Source organism: Crocodylus siamensis, chromosome 2 (genome assembly GCF_052110815.1).
Source record: "Crocodylus siamensis isolate JL-2025a chromosome 2, ASM5211081v1, whole genome shotgun sequence".
Lineage (NCBI taxonomy): Eukaryota > Metazoa > Chordata > Crocodylia > Crocodylidae > Crocodylus > Crocodylus siamensis.
Window position 1 is genome coordinate 94458840 of NC_143396.1, and position 25516 is coordinate 94484355.

General features: G+C 40.5%; 1 protein-coding gene across 6 annotated transcripts in view; it reads right to left on the reverse strand.

Moving 5' to 3' along the window:
- LRBA (LPS responsive beige-like anchor protein) overlaps window positions 1–25516 on the reverse strand; it is a 591088-nt gene that overhangs the window by 506875 nt on the left and 58697 nt on the right. For all 6 annotated transcript variants that reach the window (XM_090036376.1, XM_090036373.1, XM_090036375.1 and 3 more), the window contains exons 3-10: window positions 11733–11964; window positions 11493–11593; window positions 9329–9424; window positions 6509–6630; window positions 6228–6354; window positions 4044–4163; window positions 1584–1730; window positions 55–252 (exon numbers count right to left, since the gene is read on the reverse strand). In XM_090036376.1, the coding sequence (XP_089892502.1) occupies window positions 55–252; window positions 1584–1730; window positions 4044–4163; window positions 6228–6354; window positions 6509–6630; window positions 9329–9424; window positions 11493–11593; window positions 11733–11964 (1143 nt within the window). The remainder of the gene's footprint in view (window positions 1–54; window positions 253–1583; window positions 1731–4043; window positions 4164–6227; window positions 6355–6508; window positions 6631–9328; window positions 9425–11492; window positions 11594–11732; window positions 11965–25516) is intronic.

Genomic DNA, 25516 nt, shown 5'->3' on the forward strand with positions numbered 1-25516 from the left:
CCTGACAAACGCAGCCTTTTTCTTCTCAGAAAATCAGCCAAAATGTCAAAATACCTGCAGCATGAGGGCATGTGGAGAATGAACAAAGATAGATGAGTTATCCTTGGGTGAGGATTCCAAACAGAGCTGTGCATCTGTAGCCCTTGGATTATACATGAAAGCAATTCCACTGGACAGTTTGCCATCATACAGCAACATTTTGTGATGCTCAGCAAGAAATAGATCACTTTCTGCCTTGAATTTGAATGTTCCCTGAAAAGGTGGAGAAAGAGGGAGGAAAAAGAAACACATTAAAAGCTTACTTGCCCAAAGGGACAGTCATTCGAAACAACACAAATACTGATGAAAATCACAGGATTTCTCCTCCTCAACTCTAGCAATATGCAAGAAGAAAACAATCCCACTATGAATATTTGTAGTTCAGGACTGATTTTATAGTTAGTATTATATAACTTCTTTGCCCCAGAATGACACTACCCACCAGGGAAGGGAAAATATTTTAAACTTCTCCTTTAGATTAAAAAAACTTAAGTAAGTAATACTGCCTTCTACTGAAAAAATGTTCACTCAAAACACTGTTTAATATTTGGGATAGGGATGGAGTGAGGACCATTCTTCCATCATGTGTTTGTACAGCACCTAGGGCATATAGCGATCTGCCTAAAGCCCAAAGCTACTACAATAAAGATAAGTCAGTGTAACAAAAGTACACCACAGTAGCAGCCTTGCTACTCTTTTTTTCCTCAGTGTGTTGAATTAGGTGTCACAATACTAGCCTACATAAGGAAATGGATCTCAAAGCAATTAAAATTTACATTTTATTCACTTAGTATGTGAACAGATAAATGAATAATACCTAGTTAAGAGAGAAGAGTTACTCCGTATGAGCTGCTGTACAGTGATTGGATTGTGTGCTCACTCAAACCTGTGCTAAACAGAAACTAAAACCAGGGCAGTTTATATCTGAAACAACTGTCTTACTACCAGTGAACAAATAAAACAGTTACCCCACATGGTGAATTAACCCACAGTAATTCCCCCCTTTAATTTGATATATAATTTGTTCATTCATCCTTAGACAACAACTTCCTTCCCTATTATCCTCTTTCTCAGCAATAGAAGACTTTTGCCCATACCCATCAACAGAAGCCGGAATTGAACAATGAAAAACGGAGATACTTTTTGTTACTTATTTTAACCTAGTTTTAGCATCAAATTTAATAAGTTACTGTTTAAACTGGTGTTTGTTTAAAACATAGATAGCCTTTTTTGACACCAGCAACCATGTCCATTGCGTTGTTTTCACTGGCACACTGAATTTGATTGGGAATTCAATAACTTCATGTCCATGACAAACATGTCGTACTATTTATTAGTTCTTTCTCTTTCCCCTTTTAAGTATTATAACTGTTAACTAATAATTAACCGAACATTAATTAATCTATAAATATATGTAACAGTTTAATAAACAGAAATTGCCTGGTAAGAAAACTGATACATGCAATTGCCATAGAAATCACAAAAACCTCCAGAAATTGATTGAAAGAAACCTTTCAAAAGTTATTACTTCAACTCCAAGATACCTTGTATCCCAGCCCAAGCTGATAAATGGCAAAGATCTGAGCAGCATTAAGAGCCTCACTGAAAAGGTAAACAGCTGTCATCTGTCCACAAAACACTCGATTGGCATCTGCTGTTTCTGAAGAACCCAGGAAGCATTTATCAAATGTCTGAAAACAGAACAGAGAATCAAGTTACACTAAATAAAAAAACAAACAAAATTAAAGTAAAATAAATAATCAAATTGATTGACTCTGAACTAAGTAAGTATAAATCAATCACGTAGATATTTATTAATATTAGGAAGATATTTTATTTGATCAGGATAAACTTTTTTTAAGCAAGTATAAGGCTGGTTGCTCGGGTCCATAACATTTTCATAAGTTTACATGAAAAATTAAATATTTTTTTTCCAAAAGAAGTCATTAAGTGGGTATTTTTTAGAGTCAAACAACTACAAAACATTTTCGGCTAATTTAGAGATTAAGCAATTCCTGAAATTTGGGGAAAACATGTTTTATATTTACTAATACAAAAATAAGATATCCTTAACAGTTTTAGTGTATCCAAACAAGGATGTACCTACAAGAACACATGTGGAAGACAAAAAAAAACAACAAAAGACCCCCAAAGAAACAAAAACACTAAACTCTTAATTAATATCCAACATCAGAGAAGTCAGATAACTCATAGTACAAGGGTAAGAGTCTTATTAACAGGACTTTTTTCTCCCATGTTTTAGAAGAGCAAAAACTGGACAATGGAGAGTAGGAAAGTTGAGACAATCTTCCTAATCTCCTATGAGGCTGAATCTTGTATACATTTAAACATATGCATAACTAATTTGGGAAGTAGTGAATAGACCACTTATTCACATAATGCAATACAACTATTTAGGCACTTGCAGAGTCAAGCCTACTGGGTTTGCTGACCATCAAGTCACTGATGAAATGGTATATATTACCAGCTACAGAGATGGACAATGATGGAAAGAGGAATTAAATTATGTTGAAGGATCCCATTAAAGCAAAACAAAACCCCCCAAAAACAAAATATTTTACAAACTTATCACAGCAAGGATATCAATGAAGGGTGAGCAAAATGGAACGTATTAGATTCAGATTCAACCCAAATCAGGGACAGTAATTCAATTAGTTGATTCAGATCACTGTCCCCAATTCGATTCAGCCAAATCCGAGTCTGACGATTCAATACTGATTCGGAGAATCAGTGTTTTAGTCATAGACATAGCTTTAAAAGTTTTTTCTACATATCTCAGTTCTGGGCGCTGCAGTTCAAGAGGGACATGGAGAACCCGGAGAGGGTCCAGAGGAGGGCCACTCATATGGTTGAGGGCCTCTGTGGCCAGTCCTATGAGAAAAGGCTGAAGGACCTGAATCTCTTCAATCTCCGCAAGAGGAGACTGAGGGGGGGATCTTGTGGCTGCCTACAACCTTATCAGGGGCCACCAGCAGGGACTCGGGGAAGGTCTGTTCACCAGGGCTCCCCTTGGAATCACCAGGAACAACGGCCACAAGCTGAGGGAGGAGAGGTTTAGGTTAAATATCAGGAAGAACTACTTCACTGTAAGGGTGGCCAGAGCCTGGAATAGGCTTCCCAGAGAGGTGGTGCTCTCACCTTCCCTGGAAATCTTCAAGAGGAGACTGGATAGGCATCTGGCTGGGGTCTTATGACCCCTGCCATCCCCAGTGCTCCTTCCTGCCCGCGGCAGGGGGTCAGACTCTATGATCTGTCTAGGTCCCTTCCGACTCATCGATTCTATGATTCTACGATTCTATGATTCAAGGTACCAGCATGAACACTGCAATGCTGGGTCAGATAGAGTGTCCCGCAGGAGCAAGAGGTGACCCCCCCACGTGCTCAGCAGCAAACCCGGAAGTGGACTGGAAGTACTCCCGGGTCCGCCAGGGAGTGCACTGGGGGCTCCCCCCCTGTTTCCCCACAGCTCGGCAATCAGCTGCAGGAAGACCCTGGGTGCCCCCTCAGACCCAGGAGGCAGGGGGACACAGGGGGGCCCTCCAGCATGCTCCCCAGTGGAGACGGAAGTGGACTGGAAGTGCTTCTGGTCCTCTTCTGGGCCTGCTGCTGAGCATGCTGGGGAGCCCATGAGCTCCTGTGTTATGCTCCACCTGCCCCAGCACTGCAGTATTCACAAGCCGCCTGGTACCTTGAGGTATGTAGAAAAAACACGTAAAGCTGTGTCTATGTCCGAATCTCCAAATCTTTCTGAAACAATTTGGAGGGTTCTGATTCGATTCAGAGAGATTAAATGGTCTCCTGATTCAATTTGGATTCAGAGATTTGGCCACCAAATCAGGCCGAATCTCTGTCAAATTGAAACAGGGACCGAAGCTTTGCACAGCCCTAATATCAATGTTTAACAATATTTTTTTTAAATAATAATACCAAAATGTGTTGCTATTCCAAATAAAGTGAAATAATACAAAATTAAAGTTACTTACATCACTGGTATTAACAAACCACGTTATTTCTCCATATGATGCCAGTTCCCCATTCACATAACATCGAAGTTCACTGTTCTTCCAACGGTTGTAGATGTGAACTATAGTAACCATATACCACTGAATAATAAAAAAAAAACCTGCTGATATACTGAGTCTTTATAAGAGTATGTTAAGTTAGATCATAGAAAAAACCTTAGTTGATATGAATTCAATGACTACTAACAAGTTTCTTTATGTTATTAAAATGGAAAAGATGAAAAGTTCATTGCTGGCCTGGTTTAACTCACTGCACCCAAGAAAATGTCCAGTCACCCTATGACAAACAGTTGTACGATTTTAGAGAGATATATAACCACAACTCAGAACTTTTCTTTTGACAGCATGATGAACACTATTTATGTCAAAACCCTGGCAAAAGACTATAACTTGATTTGTTAATATGTTTAAACTTTGTTTCACTTAAGATTTGCAATAGTTCATCAACCTCTGATTCCAAAGAGCTGCAAGGATGATTCAAAAGTTTAAAGAATCTCAAAGGAGTATGTGTCAAATAGTCAGAAACAGAATCCATATTTACAGCAAGGGATTACTGATAAGGGATTCCAAAGGAAGTCTGGAAGAGGCCCATTCTCCCACAATATGTTTACAACCATTTCTGCAAAAACACTGGAATAACACTTCATTTGACAAAGCAAATATTTTTGCTGGCGTGTTAAATATGCAAGAAAACCTTAGACAATAACAATGTCATTTAAATTGAATCATGACATTCTACAGAACTTTTTTATAAAATATGGGGCTAACTCATAACAACTGTGAGGAAGACAGGTTCTGGATAATATGACTAGTTATAATCAATGTGATGACTTCTCTTATGATCCATCTTGCTTCACACTGACTTGAAAAAAACAGATTTGATTTAAGGCTCTAAAGAGACTAAGGAAAAAAAGCATGTTTGGAAACTAAGTTAAATAATATACATTCACATTTTATTAAACCTAAGTTGTCTAAACAAGACGCTAAGTGGTGTTTAAAATGTGTTAACTGGTTGTTGCTAGCCTAAAGAGAACAAATATAATCATAACCTCTAGGACATATAGTCAATAGTCCACCAGGAGAAAATCATAGCATGCATCTTTTACCCAGGTCCTTCTTAATCCCATCCATACAGCCTACATGTCTAGAGAGTAGACTCTTAAAACCAACAGGCCCAAAATTAAAAAAGGATAACAGTGGCATGCATCAGGAGAACAAGCAGAGAACTGAGAGGAATCAGCATTTGGCCCATGGCAGCCTGAGCAATCCATCACTTCTGTTGAAGACTTAACAGAACTTGTGAAGGAAAGAGAGAGAAGAAACTGGAAAGCAGCAGTAAGTTTGAACAAAAGTGAGCAAGAAAGATAGATAAATTCATCTTAGAATATTCAGGACTGCTATATGTATTGAGCTTAGCTAGGGATAGATTATGCAGGACTTAATTCCTTTTGGTACATCTGCAGTTTTTCTATTTTGCTCCCTCTCCCACCCTCTTCTGTTCTTTTTTTTTTGAAGTCAATATGCTGGTGTAGTTTAAAGTTTAAACATTATATCTAGAATCAGCCCTATCAAATTAAGCTCTATTAATCCACAGAACACCATACACAATAACCAGGAAAGTTCATTTATACTTCCCAGTAGGTTCTCAAATTCCTCATACCCATTAAAACCTTCCTATCTCTCCTACAACTTCTCATAAATGCCAAAAATCATGTGGAAACGCACAGGCCAAGATAATCAAGTTATCCTACACAGGACAACTCAGACAGCTAGCTTATCCTAACTCTCTACTAACTTGTTTGACATTTGTGATTTTACTGGGTCATAACTTTTCAATAAACTGCATTCTCCTTTTAGGCTTGGATAAGAATATAAATGACAAATATTAAAAGGGTAGACTACTGTATACATTTATTCCTTTAAGTTTTACTTTTTAATAAGGTTTCTGAATACTACAAATTGATATAGATGATCATTTTCTCACATTGTTAACTGTTCTTTTACACATGTATGTAGTAATTAGCAGACAGGGTAAAAATGTTTCCCAAAGCTGTCTCAAGGGAAAAAAGAACAAGTGCAACTAATGTCTAATTACATACATGTATTGATGCAATTTATGATTCTTATTTTACCATATTAACCCACCTTCTGTGGCTTGAAATCAAATTTCACACAGTGCTGGAAACCTTTTCCTTTTGATTTTATTGATGTCACAATCAAACAGCCTCCTACAAAGTGAGCAGAATAACCAAGTCCTTTGTTTGTTCGAAAACTTAAAAGAAAAAAAAAAGTTCTGTGAATAACTGAAGCTAAATGTGCCAGTAAACAAAAAAATGTTTTTAGGCTTGTTTTGTTCAATCTAAGTAAACAGTATTAAAAATGGATATAAATGGAACATCAGAAGTGGAAGCTTACACAATACATACCAATATAAGTAAGGCTTATCCTTATCCACATTGATATTGTTTACAGGATCCATTCTTAACCAAGTGTGAAAGGTAAATCCATTCTGGTAGGGCCACTTGGCTATAGGAGGTAAGGCAATAGCCTAAAGAAAATAAATTAACATAGCAATATTAAACAAAAATAATCCTTGAACCATGAAAGTGGGCAAGGTGCAAGCTAGGTATGTACTATTTCACATGGCCAGAGTCCTTTTTCCATTTTTAAAGATTTCATCATAAAAATGTGCATAAATCAATATAATGAACCATGGAAAAATGAAATAGTTTATTGAAGAAAATTAAAAATAGTCTAAAAATGCAATGCTCAATTTTCTGCTAATATACAACAGAACAGGTAAAATTTACACACTTATGATCTCCATACTGTTGTCATGCAGCACTGCATTCCAAAGACAAAAGATAATAAACTCATTGTGGAAGGAAGTCAGGCAAGGAAATGGAAGTCTCTAAATTTTGCCTGAAGAATTCCCTTATCTACAGACTAGTCATGACTAGTTTAGCCTTATACAAAGTAAAGACACAAAACTATTATAGCTCTGATTTAGAAAAATGTAACACAATACCTTCAGCCAAAAATCATCATAAAGAATACAGGACCTATATATTAGTTAGAAAGCTTGTAAATTACAAACCACATGCTGGTACAACAACAATTTATATAGTGTTAGATTCTTTGTTTGAGTAGTTTTTATTAACCATTACCATTCACTTTTTACCATTTTGCTTCACAGTCTTGCAATATAAATTTCAACTCAGATTGCCATAGTACTCTGATCAAAGATGCTGTCCAGACAATCAATACCAATGAACAAAAACATCAAAGAACTTGAGTGTCGCCAGACTCCTTATTATACTCCCAAGCTCTATGCAGCTATCCTTGCCCAAACGCAACACTATAAATCCTTCTCTGCAGCAATAACTAACTAATCAGTCTATGTATGTCTCAGCCCAATATATGTATACACACATGCACATACTTTTAGTGCCTATTAATATTGCAGTTGGTTTAACTCAGAATATAGCTTTAATTAGTATAGCTTTCCCTACAAAAATTTGATTCCCATTTTTTTTTTCCAAATAAAGAAATTATTATTATATTGAGGTTTCTCATCTGTTTCTCAGACATTTATCACATACTGAAAAATAAAAATAAAACAACAGAAGAAAATAGTAAAACCATACACAAGTAGCCAAAACAACATGTGCCTGTTACAGATTTGCATTACACTTAAGATTTTAGGAATATTGTTGTTTTATTTTTCACTCTCTTAAATCTTCATTCAAATACATTAATTGTGAGCTGAATATTTGTTGTGTTTAATGTTAAACCACCAGGTAGTAAGAAGTTGCATACATGCATAAAATCAAAGTAAGATAATGGGAATGAGAGATCTTTTTACAATCTGAAGTCATGTTTTCAGTTATCAATTTTGTTATTTAGAAAAAAAAAATTGCTGTACACAACAAAAGATTTTAAAAGATTTAAATGATTCAAGACAAGTTTTGAGGCACTTGATCTTCACTGAGGAAAGGCTCCATAACTTTTTTTAGTATTTGATTTAAAAATAAAGCATGCATCTGTATGGCAAAAATGTACATGGAATATACTGTGCCATGTATTTTTTATAAGAAATATGACAATCAAAATATTGCTGTATGTGGAACAAGAACTGTACACCAATTTTTTTTTTAAAGATAGCCACTATATAAATAAATCAGTTCATAAATAATGAAAAATGTAAACAGAAGCTTGCCCACTTCCAGTTTGGTGTATTCTAAGACTTCCTCAAAAGTGCCTCAAGAATATACAAGACAGATTCCTGTGTACACTGAGTACAATGAAAGTTGTAAGGCACAATCCCCCATATCACTTATTCTTGTTCCTGCTCCAGCTCCACTCCAGCCCGGGACATGGAGCAAACATGCTCCAGCCCCAGCCTAGCCTGGTAGCAATGGTGGCAGGGGCATGACAGTTCCAGCTCCAGGGCCCAGCCACAGCAGCTGCCACTGCTACCAAGCTGGGCTGGAGCATGTTTGTCTCTATGCCCCAGGCTGGAGCGTAGCCACAGCCACAGCAATGGTAAGTGGTGGGGGAAAGGTGGGGGGGTGGGATTAGGAGGGAGGACAGAGGGAGTAGGAAAGGGAGCAGGAACTGCAGGGAGCAGAGGCAGTGGGGTGGGGGGACAGGAAATAAAAGGTGTGGAGAAGCAAGGGACAAGCTGACTGACTCACCAACTACAGACCCCTCTATCACCTGCCACTCCGTCACTGAATTTTCCCACTGTAGTGGTGGGGGGGATTAGTTAAACCACAGCCCTACAATAAGTATATTCTAGACATGGAAAATTATAAACAAATTTAGAATATATTTTTCCACATTTCGAAAATATTATAACACATCTATATTTATATTTTTCCCACATTTTTTCTAGAATCTAATTATTGGGGGAGGGGTCATCTTAAATTCAGGGTTGTTTTGGATTTAGGTAAATACAGTACTGACATTTGCTCCTAGTCTAGCCAGGACTGTTTGCTTTCCCATACAAGTAACACATATATAGTGCTAGTATAATATTATTTAAGGTTGACATAGCTACCAGGGAGCATAAAAACAAATAAATACCTCACCAAAAATGTCATCTGCAGGACAAAGACTAGGGAGCATAACTGCTGCACAGAACAATACGAGTTAAATGGGAGCAAGAGATTGGGAAATAAAGTCAGTAAAAGCAGGAACACAGCAAATAAAAGAAAAATAAACTTTGACCAATAACTACTTACTGCAGCACTTTTTCCGGGAAAGTTGAAGAAGGCATCAGGTCCATATTTCTGGGGCATATGTTTTAATACAGACAACAGCTTGCCAGCATGTGGTGGCTATTAAAAAAGTTATTACAAACATCAGACATTATACATAACATAAGTAAGGTAGGTTTAATCATACAAGAGGATGAATTTTGTCATGTTTCTATTCCTTCTGTAAACAAGCACTAGGCCACTATTCAGCAGAATAATATTCAACAAATAGCTATCAATACAAATCTTCATATAGAGCAGCGTTTCCCAACCTTTTCCAGACCAAGGCACACTTACATTAATAAAAATTTTCTGTGGCACACCTGTTAACGCATTCCCATCCTCATACCTACTGTAGCTCCTTGCCATGGCAAAATTCTGCAGCACACCTGTTCATTTCTGATGGCACACTTTTGTGCTGCGGCACATTGGTTGGGAAACGCTGATATAGAGACCACTGCTGTTTCACCTATGGAGTAACAGTAATCTCTGGACACTTTACATCACCCACAGTATACACAAATACTACAGCTATAGGTGCCAGACAGCTTTAACTTTCTAGAAGTTACCCATCTGGCCCAAAACTTGGCATGACTGATCTTTCCTAAAGCACCTTTTTCTCCTGCAGAAAGCAAAAGCAATCCCTTTAGCTCCTTCAGAGTTACCACAATGGAGAATGGAAGCAGATATACTCTTCCTCTTTTAGTAAGAGGAATTTTTAGCTTAAGTAACTAAAAAACCCTACTAAAACTTTAAATTTCACATGTAGATACTCACTGAAAGCTAAGTGCAGTATGAGCCTAGAAAGAATTTCAATTTTTTTCAGGTATTAAAAAACCCACAAAACAAAAAAAACAACCTCAAACACCCCTCATGCATCCACACTGAAAAAAAGGGAAATGCATGGTTTAAGTTGATTATGCATCTTCAGCACCATATTGCTGCTGGGTAACTTTTGCTGCACATATGCATTTTGTGTCTTTATAAAGGGGTTGAGTTTAAGATTTATGGTGCTATGCAACTCCCTAGAAATGCAGCTAGGTTTCTTTCTTCCTCCTCTCCTCTATACTAGGTCTTTAATAAAAGAAGGAAATTAAATTCAAACAGGAACAAAAAAAGGTCAGGAAATGAAAATGTTAACATTACAAAGAGACTCTTCCCACAGCCAGTGAGCACATGCAGTGTTTATTATTACATTAGATATTATATTTACATCGTATACACACTATTTTATGGAGCAAACTAAAATTCCAGACCTTCCAGACGTATTATTTTAAAAGTTTTACTTAATTGTGCCACTTTAATTGCACATTGAGATTTTAAATAAATACTTGTCTTTTTTTCTAGACTGGGCAGGTTATTTCAGGTTAAAAAAATAACTTTTCTAATTAATTTGTGCAAATCTTAAAGATGTTGCAATTTCCATACAAGCAGAAGCTCTGATGGTTAAGAGCTCAGTTAGAAAAAAGCACATTTGGTAGCATCTGGATTAAGCAAAAAAACTGACTGTTGGGAGGGTTTCTTATTCTACTCAGAGTGGAATTAAAAAAAACAGTATGGTAAGACGTTACCAGCAAGCTACCAGCAAATGATATTACAAGTTTATCTTCTTTTCAATTCTTGTCAGAAATTCCTACTGCACTAACAAAATCAGATGTTCTCTTTACCAATCAGTGAAAATGACAGATTTCTTGAGTTGCATATGCAAGCAACTGTTTTTAAATCGACCTCTTTTAAATGTCTCCATTTTGGTTTTTTGGTTTTTGTAATAACCCCATTTTTACTTAAGCTTCACATTGGGATTGTTTAAAAAAGAAAACAAAAAAACCCCAGAAATTTTCCTATTTTCACCACATCATTTTTTGTATTTATGGAGGCATGGGTGAACAGTTTAGCAGGAGGACACTGGAGCATATCAATACACCCCTTGAGCTACCAAGCTATAAATCTGATTAGTACCTTAATCATAATTTTAGACCTTATATTTTATTATTTGTATGCAAAAAGATCTGTATCGACAGTGGCAGCCATCCTTACATCTTTGACAGCTTTAACATTTAGTTATCAAAAAATATTACAAAAGTTAGCCTTTTAGCTAATAGAAAATAGTAAAAGAAAGTATAACCAATACTATGACAAACTTATTTACCCATTTTCCTTTTTCCCCTTGCAGTTTGCTGAAGAACAATTTTAGTTCTCGAACTGTCAAATTATAGCTAGCCAGCACACCCAACATATCAACTAAGAGATCTGAAAGAGAAAAAAATAAAATAAAAGCACATATCTGTATAAGATAAAATGCAGTATCAAGAAGAAAAGTGTCCCAGTAAGGTTTATATAAAAAGCCAAGAATTTTTAACTCAAAGTATTCTGCCATGTGAACTCTTACCTGCAATCATGTTATCAGCTTTATCAATCCTCTGGAGCACTTGTTCAACAAGCCCAACTTCTGTGCAAACTTGCAGATTGCGTATACTCTTCTTCAGGATTGCTGTAAACATGCTCCATACCTCAGCCTGGCAAGTGGCATCGCATTTATCCAACAGATCTACCATGCATATAATACCCTCTCCTTCTTGGATAATAAAGTTCATTTCCAGATCAAATTGGCCTCCTACAAGCTTTGAGAAGAAAGAAAGAAAACACTAGTGACAATCATTTCAAAGGATCTTCCTAAATGATAAATTTGCCATGGAAAATAAGTATGTAAGGCTCCCAACCACATGTGCTGAAAGGTATTCAGTGATAGTGGGGACTGGATTAGGATTAAATTAAAACAGATTGGGTGGCCACACTGACTTCTATTAATTCTCTCCTCTGGGTTCACTATTTCACTGAGTAACCTTGAAATGTGTGACCTTTCTATGATTTAGTTCATTCCTTTGGTAAATATGCTCACGTAAAACAATCCTGCTGAAAAGAGCTCACAGAAGTTTTGATCTTTAAAGATTAAACCTGGCTCCTAAAATATTAAATAAAACATGCAACTTGGCTTTGGTAATTGAAGATACTACAGCATTTGTTATTACTATTTTGTTCATTTTCAAGTTACAGAACAAACCCCGCCCCCCCACCCAAAAAACCCCCAAACTTTTTTCATACATTGGCGTGACCATTAATAAATATAAAGCACTGGTTTAAGCCCACCACAGGACTCAATGGTTCCTCATACAGATCTATTAATTAATTTTCTTCCAGAAATGAAAATCTTCAGGTTTCTAACAAACCTTACTTGATTGTACCACATTAAGTAGTTTGTGATGTATTAAGAGGGAATAGCTACAGGGTAGGCAAAAGAAAGGTGGAACCACACACACACTAAGTTTGCATTTATGACAAGCTAGAATTTGAATTTCATTTTCATTCTGATTAGGCCCTCATATTTCTAAACTTTCCTACAGAGTTAGAATAATATAAATCCATATAAAAACATCTCATAGGTTATACACTGTAGATAACCTGTGTACCACTTGCATGCATTTACAAGAAAATGTCTGAACAAAAAGGAAAAAAGCTTTTTCAGGTTTGTTGAGTTCTTGTTCATTTTGATGCATGTCCAAACAACAGATTTTTTTTCTTCCCATTCAACTTTCCTAAGAAAATAGGAATGTCTCACTCAGGAGATACACATGGAAGTCAAGTATCTTGATAATTTTTTTCTTTAGAGGGAGATGTGCAAGTCTGAAAAGTTAAATCTAAAAAAATTAAGAATCAATTGGGAAGAAGAAAAAACAGAATTGCATCCTAAAGATCACACATCTCAAAGATTTACTGCTTAGCACAATCCTGTTCAGATTTCAAACATGTTTCCTTTCCTGATGAAAATCATTCCAAATATTTTCGTTTGCTTTCAGAAAACAGCAGTTCCATTCATTAGATCTGATGGTGAAGTATATTAAATAAAGCAGAATTTGTTGCCCTTATGCTTAAGTCAAGCACAGTAATCATTGTAGAATTTCTGAAATTCCTAAATTTTGTATCTAGTTCAGAAGGGTCAATTTTCAATATTCTCAACCTAAAAATCAGCAATGATGTCAAATACCATAAAAGCGAGAACTAGATGGTGACTGAGGTTTCATGATGAAATGCAAAGTTTCTCTAAAAGAGAAAGACAGATTTGTATTTCCTTTATTTTTAGTTCTTCAAATTGCAGTTATTTAATTATGTAGTTAAGGAAGTATATGGCCAGGAATATTGTGTAGTAAATCCACAGACCTGGGAATCAGGAGACCCAATATTTGTTCTCAGCTCTACCACCAAGTATTTTTTTATCATTATCAAGTTATTCACTTTGTGTCTCATTTTTTCCTCTTCTATACTACAGGGATCATGTCTATCATGCAAGGAAATTAGGGGCTAGATTCACAAAATGAACTTCAAAAAGAAAACTCCAATGAGACAAGCCTGAAGGAAACTGGATAATAGGTCAAGTAAGTGACTCATATTAAAGCTCATATTACACTGAATGCAAGCACATCACCTGCCTATAAAACTGATTGAAGCCTCCCTCAAAAGGCCAGTCTTTCAGCTGTAAGTAGGCTCACAGACTAAAGAGTAAATGATCCATTACTAACACAAATACAGTAGCATAGCAGAGAGCAAAATTAAAGCTGGGAGTCATGTGCCACTTCTTAACGTTAATTATATTTTCTGTTTTAACTAACTAAACAATGCCAACAACCCTTTACAAGGCAACATTTAGCTATAACTAAAGTGACCTCACCTTCACCTTATAGTTCCTACCACCAATCCTTCACTTTGGCTACAAACACACCATTATCAGAAACCACCCATCCGAGAAGCTGTCAAATTAGTTTTCCAATCTAATCTACAAAAACAAATATTTCAGCACATATTAAAAGTATATTTCCAGAACAGTAACTATTTTGAACATTTCTTTCTTTGAGCATGTTAAGAAACACCTTATGAGAAAAATAATGATGGGGAAACCTGGTATACCAAATCTATAGCACTGTTGATATACTATATGTATGCATGCCCATTAGATGCATATAAGCACACACACACTACAGGCATAAGGCTATGTCATATTAACCCTTTCTAATGGTGATTTGAAACTGATCAACCTTCAAAATACAAATTTGTTTCCAACGACAGGGATCATAATCCAGGCCCATGCATTGGCTAGTTATTATCTGAGCTACAGTAATGGCTGTGCACAGCAAAATGTAATCTTCCCAAATGTCACAGTAAGTTATGAATATCTGAGCAGCTTAATGCACCTTACTAGCCATGAAGTGTGAGAATGTAATCTTATTACCTTTTTTATGGTTGTATTTTTTTGAATAATGTAGCCTTTGAACTGATGTATAGTCTTTCCCTGCACTTTAGCATGATTTGGTCTCCTGTGTTGTACAGTACATTTTTCAAAAGTCTCCAATTCAACCTATTTTAAGTCTTAGGCTGAACTTCATAAACAATCTTTATAGCAACCTACAGGGTGGCATAACGTTTTCTTTCTATAAAAGCATAGTATTAAGTGAAAACATACAGCAATTATTTTAAAACACAGTATTCAGAGTGTTCAAATATATCTTCCCAAGTTTTATATCTCTAATATTTGCCAGACATACTTACCTTTAGAACAAGACCAACATAAAATGAATCGACACAGTGAGCTTTTCAACAAGCATAAAGAATACCTCTATTTGGTACTTGGAAATTAGAGAAACTATATCCACTCTTCCATTTCTAGCCAGTACAAACATCCAAACCTTAAGCATTTTCTTTCATCCCCAACCTTCCTAGATTTAGGCAGACTTAATATGTAAACCATACATACAAAGATGTCCTAGCTTTAATAAAAGGTCTTGAAAGCATGTTTATCTACACGGGGAGTGTCCAACTCATTTGGCCCCACAAGGTCAGTGCAGGTTGCATGCGCTACCCAGCTCTGGTGCCGATCCGAACTGAGCTGTGATGGAGCCAATACACGGGGCAAGCCCAGCAAGGTGCCATATGTAGCCTGTGCCCCAGACCAACCCCTTGTACTGCACGGAATGCTAAGTCCACCACGTGCAGAGTGAGCACCAGGGCTGGTGTGTGCTGCATGCAGCACACGGGCTAGACTGGCCATATGATCTGCATGTGGCATAAGGGGCTGGCAACAGGCATGCACTGCATGTGGTTCCCTGCTAGACCAGCTCTGCCTGCTGGCTCCAGGGCCATGCTAGAGCCAGGTCCCAGGGCCAGTCTGGCAGAGTGCCACATGCAGCCCACACCCCAGACCAACCCCTATGCTGTGTACAACCCACATACTGCATACATCACTGGGGCCAGGACCAACATTATATAGTGTATGGTACCAGTCCAGAATACAGCATGGCACATCCTGCAGCACTGGGCAAGCCCATAGCCCAGGGCACTTTAGAGGCTCAGTGCAGCAGAGGAACAATGGCTGGGGAGCCAAGGGTGAGGAACAGCAATCAAGCATGTGGTGTAGCTGAGGTGCACGGGAGGCATCAGGATGTATAGTGCTGGGGGTGGGGAGCAAGCAGGGGAACACACGGTGCAATGGAGGACACTGCGGCACACAGTGGAATTGAGGGTGCAGCGCCAGGGGCCCATAGCACCTGCTGGTGCAGCCCTTGTTAGGGCTGTCTGAAGGGCGTGTGCCCCCAGTTGCTTAGAAGATGGACAGCCCTGACCTACAAGATACAGGAAGAGCAACTTGCCTATTTGCTACAGCTACTAGCCATTCAGAGAGACACCCTCTCACTAAAATAACTAGCAAGTTGCTCTAAACCAGTGGTTCTGAACCTTTTTTAAACTCAGGGCATCCCTCATTAGGTGAGAGCCTACTTTGTCATAACATCTGATGAAGTAGGTTGTTGCCTACAAAAGTCTGTGCCTTTCTACCAAGTTAGTCTTCAAGGTGTCATCCTGCCCCAACTTCTGCCCGACTTCAGACTAATACAGATAATTACCTTTCTGTAATAGAAACTAATGCATTTGTCTCATTTGCTCAAATTAGGAAAACTGAAAGACTAATATTGCAAACTGAGATCTTTCTTTCCTTCTATGTGAATTCCATAGGTGACATTCATTAATAAAACAATATCAAACACATATAGAACACGTGCCTACCTAAAGCAGAAATACATACTAGATATACATCTGACTTGTTCATTTCACTGGACTGGAAATTTGGGGGCAGATTTTTTGAGAGCATTGCTAATTTGGGCCTGCTACAATGCATAGGCAAGGTTAGTTAACTCAAAGTAGACATATGCTTCTATTCTTCATACAGTCTGCATGAATGATCTTTGGGGCACTGCATAGAAGTATGATAGGTTCACTTTAGCCAGCAACTTTTCAGAAAATAGTCCTGTATATTTTACTAAAAAACTCTTTGGAGCAAAAACTATATATATGTCTATATATATAGTATATGATATATATATGTCTGTAAACAGTAAGCTGCACTTGCATTCAAGCTAGACACGTGCATAATGTATTGCTGGTCCAAAAATGAAGGAACCACTTAAGTGCATAGCTTATTTCAGACCCACTGTCTAGTCTGTGACTTGTTAACTAATTGTAACTGTATACTGTAATTGTAGATTAGTTTGTAACTAAATTGTACTCCCTGAATTGCACCAGAAAGAATGAACAAGATGCTGCTGACCCGGATCTACTTTTAGAAGCCTTAAACATGAATGGCAGAAGGCAGAACAGGGTGGCTGGCAGCTTTGATATTAACTGGTTCAAAGACCTGTATGCTTTCACAGGTGACAGTCTACTGTGTCAGATGCCAAAATTATGCAAATGAGTTAGTTTCACAGCTGTTATTTCTACCCACTTTCAAGTCTTCCAGTAGCAGCTCCAACTGACTATTAGAAATTATGAAAATGAGTAGAGTCTAGTCAGTTTGCAGGCTTCTAATACCACAGCACTGGTAATGCTTGTTACTTAGGCTAGGGACAGAAATTACACATATGGCTTAAGTGATCAGAAACTGATTTAAACCTGTAACAGAATAGAAGTTCAATGCACATAAACCACTTTCAAAAGGGCCAAAACTGGTTTAGTATAAACCTGGTTTGATGTAGTATCAGACCTAACTGATTTAGGTCAAACCAGTTTATGGAACTTCTGTCCCAGATCCCTTCCTGGTTCAAGTTAACTAACAGTCCCCCAGCATCCCAGGATACTTTGCCTGTGTCTGTCAGCTCATTGGGATAGAGGGGTTGGCAGGGGAACAGACCCCCTCTGTCCCTAGCCAGGGTCTAATAGCACAGGGGCAGAGGGAAAAGCCCCTGTGGTTTTCAGACCCTGGCAACCCTCTCTGCTCATCTTTCCCACCTGCTGATTGTTTCAGAGGCTGCCATAAGTGTCCTCCAAGCCAGGTGCCCCATTCAGTCTACCATGGGGGCACTAGGGAGCCCCTACCTTGAGGAGCTTCCCCTGGCCCCAACCTAGGGTCCCCCAGCCTGGGGCAGCCCTGGGGAGCTAAGGGGAATTCTTCCCCTCCACAATGACAGAGCTGCTTGCCTCAGCCCTTGCAAGTCTCAGGCAGCATCAGGGAGTGGAGGGAAATTCTCCTACTCTGCTGCAGCTGGTTTTGCCTTAGCTGCTATGAGCAAGGCAAACATAATGCAAGGGAGCAAAGGAATTTCCCTCTGGCCCCTGGGATACCCCTGAGACTCCCTGCAGTTAAGTTAAGGGGTTGGAGTTGGAGAGGGGAAAAACTCCCCTCAACTCCCTGGGGCTAGGAAACCCTAGGCTGGAGTAGGGGAAAGCCTCCCAAGGCAGGGGTTCCCTGGTGCCCCCTTGCTGGGCTGCATGGGCAGGCACTCAGCCCAGAGGACTCCTCTTCCCTTCCTTGCTAAAGCAGCTGGGAAGGGGGGTGGGGGGAAGCATTCAGCTCCCCAGGGCTGCCTGGGCCGGGAGAAACCTCCTGAGGGGGAGGTTCCCACAAATGTGGGCCAACACCCAGACAGGGTGGTTTGGGGACACTTGGCTGGGCTGGCAATAGTCATCTTGGGAGTCTTCAAGAAGAGGCTGGACAGATCTTTGGCTGGGGTGATATGACACTCGTAGTGTAGGAAACAAGCAGAAGGAACTCACCCTCCTGCTAGCTGACACCAGTCTGGACATAGTGGTGATCACGGAAATGTGGTGGCATGACTGGGCAGTGAATGTCAAGGGCTATAGGCTGTACAGAAGGGACAGGATAGGAAGGAGAGGTGTGGGTGTGGCACTCTATATAAAGGAGGAATACACATCCTCGTCAGTTAGCAAGGAGTCAGAGGAGGGGCATTCTGAAGTGCTTTGGGTTAGAGTACAAGGCAGTCGAGGGGAAAGAGACTTAACGGTGGATGTCTACTACAGACCTCCCAACCAGGGAGAAGAGCTTGACCAGGATTTCTTGGGTCAGCTCACAGAGGTAGTGAAGGCTAAGGATGTGGTAGTCATGGGGGACCTGAACTTCCCGGACATCTGCTGGGAAGAGCAGTCAGCCAGGTCTGAACGCTCACGTAGGTTCTTGGCCAGAGTGCAGGACCTCCATCTAACCCAGGAGGTGCACAGCCCCACCAGGGGGGAAGCCTTGTTGGACCTAGTGCTGGCCACAGGTGATGACCTGCTGAGGGGGCTGCGGGTGCTCGACCACCTGGGCGGCAGGGATCATCGCCTGCTGGAATTCACCATCCAGCGCAAGGTGGCAAAGGAAAGCAGTAAGGCAGCGGCCCTAGATTTTAGGAGGGCAGACTTCAACGAGCTAAGGAGGATAGTTGGAGAAACGCTGAGATCCCAGAGGGGAGGGGAGTCAGGTGTCCAAGGTGAGTGGTCGCTCCTTAAGGAGACGATCCTCCAAACCCAAAGGAAGGTAATCCCGACAAGGATCAAAGGGAGCAGGAGAGCACACAAGCCTCTGTGGCTCACCAAAAGCATCTGGGAATGTCTCCTTGCTAAAAGGGAGGCATACACCCAATGGAAAAAAGGGGTCATCACGAGGGAGGACTATACTGCAATCACTTGGGGATGTAGGGGGGCAGTCAGGAAGGCCAAGGCAGAGATGGAATTAGGACTAGCTTACAAGATTAAGGACAATAAGAAGTCCTTCTTTAAATACATAGGGGGTAAAAAGAAGGTCCCGGGTAATGTGGGGCCCCTACAGGACACGTTGGGAAATTTGGTCATCACACCAGATGACAAAGCTAACATGTTTAACGATTTCTTTGCCTCCGTCTTCCTAAGTAGGGACCAGAACAGCCACCTCCCTGCTGGGCCCCCCTGGGGCCCCAGGGGAGGCACACCCGGGCCATGGGTTAGCGAGGATTTAGTTAGGGAGCTTCTGGAGGGGTTGGACGTATTCAAGTCAGCCAGCCTGGATGATCTCCACCCTAGAGTTCTAAAGGAACTGGCTGAGGTCATTGCAAGTCCCCTGGCATGGCTTTACGAGCACTCAGGTCACCCATCCTAATTCTGCTCCCACATTTAAAATGGTCCTGTCCAATTCAAATCCAATTATTACATGACATTTAGAGAAACGTAAAAAAGGGAAATCCACATACGAGAGGAAATCATTTATTTTGTCTAGTGCTACATGGGCTGTCTCACATGCAAGCTTAGTAATTTCAGAATTCTGGGACAGGCGCTGGGGAGATGGTAAGTGTTCTAAGGCCACCTGTCATTGGCCCTGTAACTGTTTATACAGCATCACCATTTCTTTTTTTTTACTTTACAAGTGTGACACAGCACAAGGTAATTCTCTGTTCCAAGTGGAAGGCTTTGCATGGCCTCCTTGCCATGGCCTTGTAGTGATAGTACAATATCTCACTCCCAACCCAGAAAGGAAAAAAGTTGCATTTTTAAGAAACAATGTTTTTAGCATTTCAGAGCACAAAAATATTTGTAAGTGGGAAAGTTAATACTACTACTGTGTTTTCAGACTAGTTTTTCCTTAACTGCCAAGGATTCCATTTCATGGTTTCCACTACAAAAAGCACACCCTTAATGCCATGTCTGCCTGGGCTTCTTTCCACTGTAGTTGGCCTAAGATATATGCACTTAACTGAGAACTCCTTAAAAATACTTTTTAAAAAAAGGAGGGGTGTCATGGCAGGGCAGATATGTTGAACTGTGCCTACACAGACATTAACAGAGGTTTCAAATGAGTAACCCTGCTCAACCAAACGTATGAAGAAAAATATTATCTTCACCCAGATAGAAAGGGCCCCAATGTGAAGAACTTTCCTTATGTCTGTGTGCCTCTATCACTGGGCAAGTATCCTCCTTCCCAGACTCATCAGTCTGGAGCTTCAGATACTCCCCAAGCCTGTGGTAGGCATTCTACTTGCAAGCCCAGGGCCCAGAGACCCTGAGGCTCAGATACCCCGCTAGTCTCACTTGCTCCTAGACAAAAGGCCAGGGAGCAAGCCAGAGAGAAAACGAGAAAGCAGTCCCCCACTGCCACAGAATTGTGCAGTCAAGTTCCCCCCATCTGGGGAAACCAACCTCTTTGATCGTGACATCCCCCCGCCAGGTAAGTAAAGAAAGGAAAGTAACCAAGCAAGGAAGGAAAGGAAAGACTCCATCTGCATCTGCACTCACCTATTCAGTATGCTCCAAGGACAAACATTTCAAGAAAAATGATATAACAGTAATCCTGACTTACTGTAGCCAAACTAGTTTGTATTTTAGTTCTGTTTCCAAAGAAGAGCATTTTAAAACAGTCTACTAACATGCTTTAATCCTCAATACAGAATACAAAGCAATGGAGCCTATTGTATGGTTAGCATAAAACCCATTTTAAATATTAAGGTATTAAGCCAAAACAATTTCAATTTTACCTACTTGTTTATTCAAAATTGCTCATTTATATTTTTTTGTAATCCTTGGAATGCTTTTCTAGGTACACTCCAAGAACCAACATTTAACCTTTTTATAACTGGACACAATTCCTGTTTAATTTAAACTATTACCAAGCCTAAATATGATCCTCTAAAAATTAAAGTAACTATACATATTTTTGTTATTAGCTCAGTATGAGAGCAGCATAATTTTACACCTTTTTATTAATTCAGTGTGCAAAGCTATACCATTGCCCATACAAAAAAAAGAAGTGAATATACCAACAGCAAGTTTAAATTCAAAACAATAAATCAATTCACACTGTTAGGTATAGTGCTTGTGAAAGGTGGCAGCTTGACAGCTTAAAAATTCAAGTTTTCTGTTCTTGTTGAGGCAATCAATATAAGCTAAAGTAAAAAAGAAAAGAGTACACATAAACTTTGTAGAGAAATCTATTTCTGGGATGCTCCCAGATATTATGGGAACCTTGGAAAAGCTACACAGGATGCCAGGAGCCCAAACATACACTCCAGACACGATGCACAACATCCAGCAATCTGCACAGCACACCTGCATGTCAAATTACACACGGGTAGTACCAAGTATACATTCATTCAAGTGAAAATAGGGTAAATTCCTATTAAATAATTTTCTCCAGGCTGTTCTAACAAGGCAACGCCTTAGTCCTCAAAGTGGGGGCTTCTGTTGGGACTGTGCTGAAGTATATAGGTATATAGATAGTCATACCCATTGCTGAGAAAATGAAATACCGAGGGATTTCTTTTAAGTCAAAGAAATTCTGGGTCATTGCTGACCTGGACTGTTCTCAGAATAGTGTCACGGAAACCATGCCATCCTAATTAGAAAAAAAAAAAAGACAACAAAAAAACAAAACAAAACTTTCTAATGCTAAGTCTAAATCTAGCTAAAAGTCACATTCTTTGTCCCCAACAACCTTCTCTTCCAAGTTCTCCATAAATAATTGTAAATCATCTTTGTTTTAAAAAAATGAATTTCTTCCAACGCATTTTAATCTAAGACACTGTTTAAATACATACAAGTAAGATATGACTTCAGGTTATGGTTTAATAATATGCAAATTTGTTTCTCTATACAGGAAATGAAATTTCCTAAATCCATTACATCACATCAGATTCATATATGTGCATTGAAAGCAAATAAATCATTTAAACCATGATACAGAGAACCTTTTTAAATTTGCATTTATCTACAGTAAATACTGCCATGTTCTTTAATAGCTTGCTAGTGCAATCTTAGCAAAGGAGTGATTTATGGTTGTGACATATTTTAAAAATCAGAAATCTGTCATTGTATGACAGCCAGTAGAAAGTCAGTTCAAGTTACATTACTCTGAATCTAAACACTCCTGGACGTGAAAAGCAGATAGCAAAGCTCTATATTGTTCACTTCAGTTGCCCTAGTATTCGCCTCCCTACTCTAGGGAAACACATTAGCTATATTTTCAAAAGCTACCCAATATTTTATTTATATTTAGAGGAATATTAAAAGGAGATTATTCAGGTTCTAGGCACCTCTGACATTTCATTAACAACACATCAACCCACAAAGACAAATCTGAAAATATAATCCCACCACCCAACACAAATAACCAGACATACCGTTAGAAGGTAATATTGAATACCTCAGCACCCCAACCACCAGCCCTCAAAGGGCAGCTCTCCCATTGCACTGTAGTCTCCCACTCTGACCAATAAAAACAACCAAAAGAATGTTTTTCAACCTGCCATGAAAATTGACACAAATCTGGTACCTTGAACTGGGCATGTAGAAAGGAGAAAACTACCAAGGTATCTTCACAGAGAATGACCTGCCAGGAGCTTCCTTCTGCTACACCAAGGGTGAGCAAAATATGTCCCGTGGGCCAGATCTGGCCTGCAGGTGGGTGCCTACCAATTCACTGCATCCTGCCTGGCCCATGCTGTCCTCACAAGGGGCCAAGCCTACTCACTCTCGGGGCAGTACACACTGCTCCCACCCTCACCCATGGTATGGCCCTAACCCTGGCCCCACAAGTTGAGTAGTAGGTGGGAGAAGGGCAGCAGGGAGAGGAGGGGGAAGTAGCAGCAGTAGGCAGGTGGGCAGGCAAGCAGGCAGGAAGGTAGGGAAGTAACAGAGGAAGGGCAGCAGTGGGCAAGGGAAGTGAAGCACCAGCTGGGTGGGAGCATGGGGCCTGTGCCACTGCCCCAGGACCGAGGCTGTTGGGGACCCAGGACAGGGTGACAGGAGCATGGAGCCTAGGTCAGCAAGGGCAGGGGGTCTGCCTGAATCCATCACACGAAACTCCCCAGGGCTTGTAGGCAGTTCCCAGGTTCTCTGCCAGAGACGCACACCTCCAGGGGGAACCCCATGCAACGGAGCTGGTAACCTGGCTCCACTCACTACCATGCGCAGGTCATGGGAAATAGTGCGGAGCTCCCCACTACGGAGCTGGGCTGGCTCTGCCCCTCTCCATACTGCCCCAGCCTAACTTCATGACCTGCACCACTGGCTTCATCATATGGGGCTCCCTCTGCCCACACAGGGTGTGGGGTGCGCGTGAGGGATGTGGATGCATGTGCATGGTGGGGTGTATATGTGAGCCCTCTGTGATGGAGCCAGCAGCTTAGCCACATGCGGTCCTGGGGCTTGCCAGGACTGTGCACTGCCAGCAGGCTCTTGCCTACCATGGGCTGTGAGCACTCTGAGGGTCTGCCACCTGCCGCTGCCACTGGTGGCAGGGGCTATGAGCAATGGTGGGAGGGGTGCTTGTCAGGGGGAGGGTCCCACATGCACACCCCATCCCCCATGAATCCACACACCCCCACAGCAACCCCAATACCACATACCCACCCATTCCCCCACACACCCTGCCATAAACCTTACACTGCCACAACTCCCACAAACATCCCCACAGGCCGCATACCCACCCCCACACCCTCCCACACATGCACAGCCCCCGCCATAAACCACATACCTTCCCACATCCCCCCAAGCACCCTCCCACAAACATCCACATACACTCCCACACCCTTTTAGACGCCGCAGACTGCTGCTGCTTTACAACAAATTCTGGGTTTTATGTTCTTTTTGATCTAAGACACACTATCTACACGCAATCAAGTTTTGCCAGCACAGCTATGTTGGTTAAGAGGGTGAAAAAAGTTATACCAACAGACATAGCAAATGTCCCCATGTAGATGCACCTTACACCTGAAACAGAGTACAGCTGCCAATGGATACTGGGCTGTCTAGAGATGTTATTTAGCTTTACCAGCAAAACCTTTTCCCAATGGCACATTTATTTCCTTCAAAGTGAGGAAGGCAAATGGGTCATGCATATGAACTTTAAAGGGTGACCATCATTTCTGTGCTTATGAGTTGTAATTTTCCTGATTTTATTTGCTTTATCATGCTGCTAAAATCATTTTTCAGAGTTGCAGAAGCTCTATGCTACTCCAAGAGTCTGCCTTTTGCTTGCTTCCATCCAATTTTTCTCTTCACAAGGGTTAGGAAATTCACTAAGAAATACATGCAGAAAGAAAAATGACTGGAGTCAGCTCCCCCCCTCTGCCCACTCCTTCTTTCCAGTTACAAAGAATACCACTTACAAAGAATATTAAATGTTTTCTCCCTCCAGGAAGTTGTTCTTATTCATGGAGCTTTCCTTGTGACTAGGGACAGACATTCAAAAAGCCTGAGCCTGAACTGATTCAATCTTTGCAGGTTAGTCTAACCTGGCTAGACTAAATCAGTTTGTAACCACAAAAACATCCCAGACATGCAAGCACATGCCTGCAGTGGCTCAGGCTAGAAGCTGGGGAGTGCTACAGCAGCTCTCCCTTCCCTTGCACAAGGCTGAGCTGAGGGTGGGGGTGTGGCAGGACACTAATTACGGAGAGGTTCCCCCCCTCTTGAACAGTCCATCAGGGAATTGATAACAGGGTTTATCAGCTTATTAAGCAAACAGAAGGACATTACCAGCTATGTGCTGATTCTGCCTTTGTCCCAAAAACAGAGAGACATTACCAGCTACGTGTTGATTCTGCCTTTGTCCAGTCTGTCAAAGCACAGACCATAGCCAGCATGAGGTTTGATAGTTAATGCTGGAGATGTCTAAGGCAGAGGGGACAGGGAGGGGAGCAGGGATTCCTGCAGCCTATGCAAGCTGCCAAGGAGCAGAGGGGAAAGACCAGTCCTGCTGTGGACCAGAGAGTCCCACCCAGCCCAGAGAGCATGCTGGGATGCTGAGGGTGTTTGATTTAAATTTAAACCAGCAAAGGGTCTGGGACAGACATTGCATAAACCAGCTGGACCCAAATCAGTTAAGTCTGATAT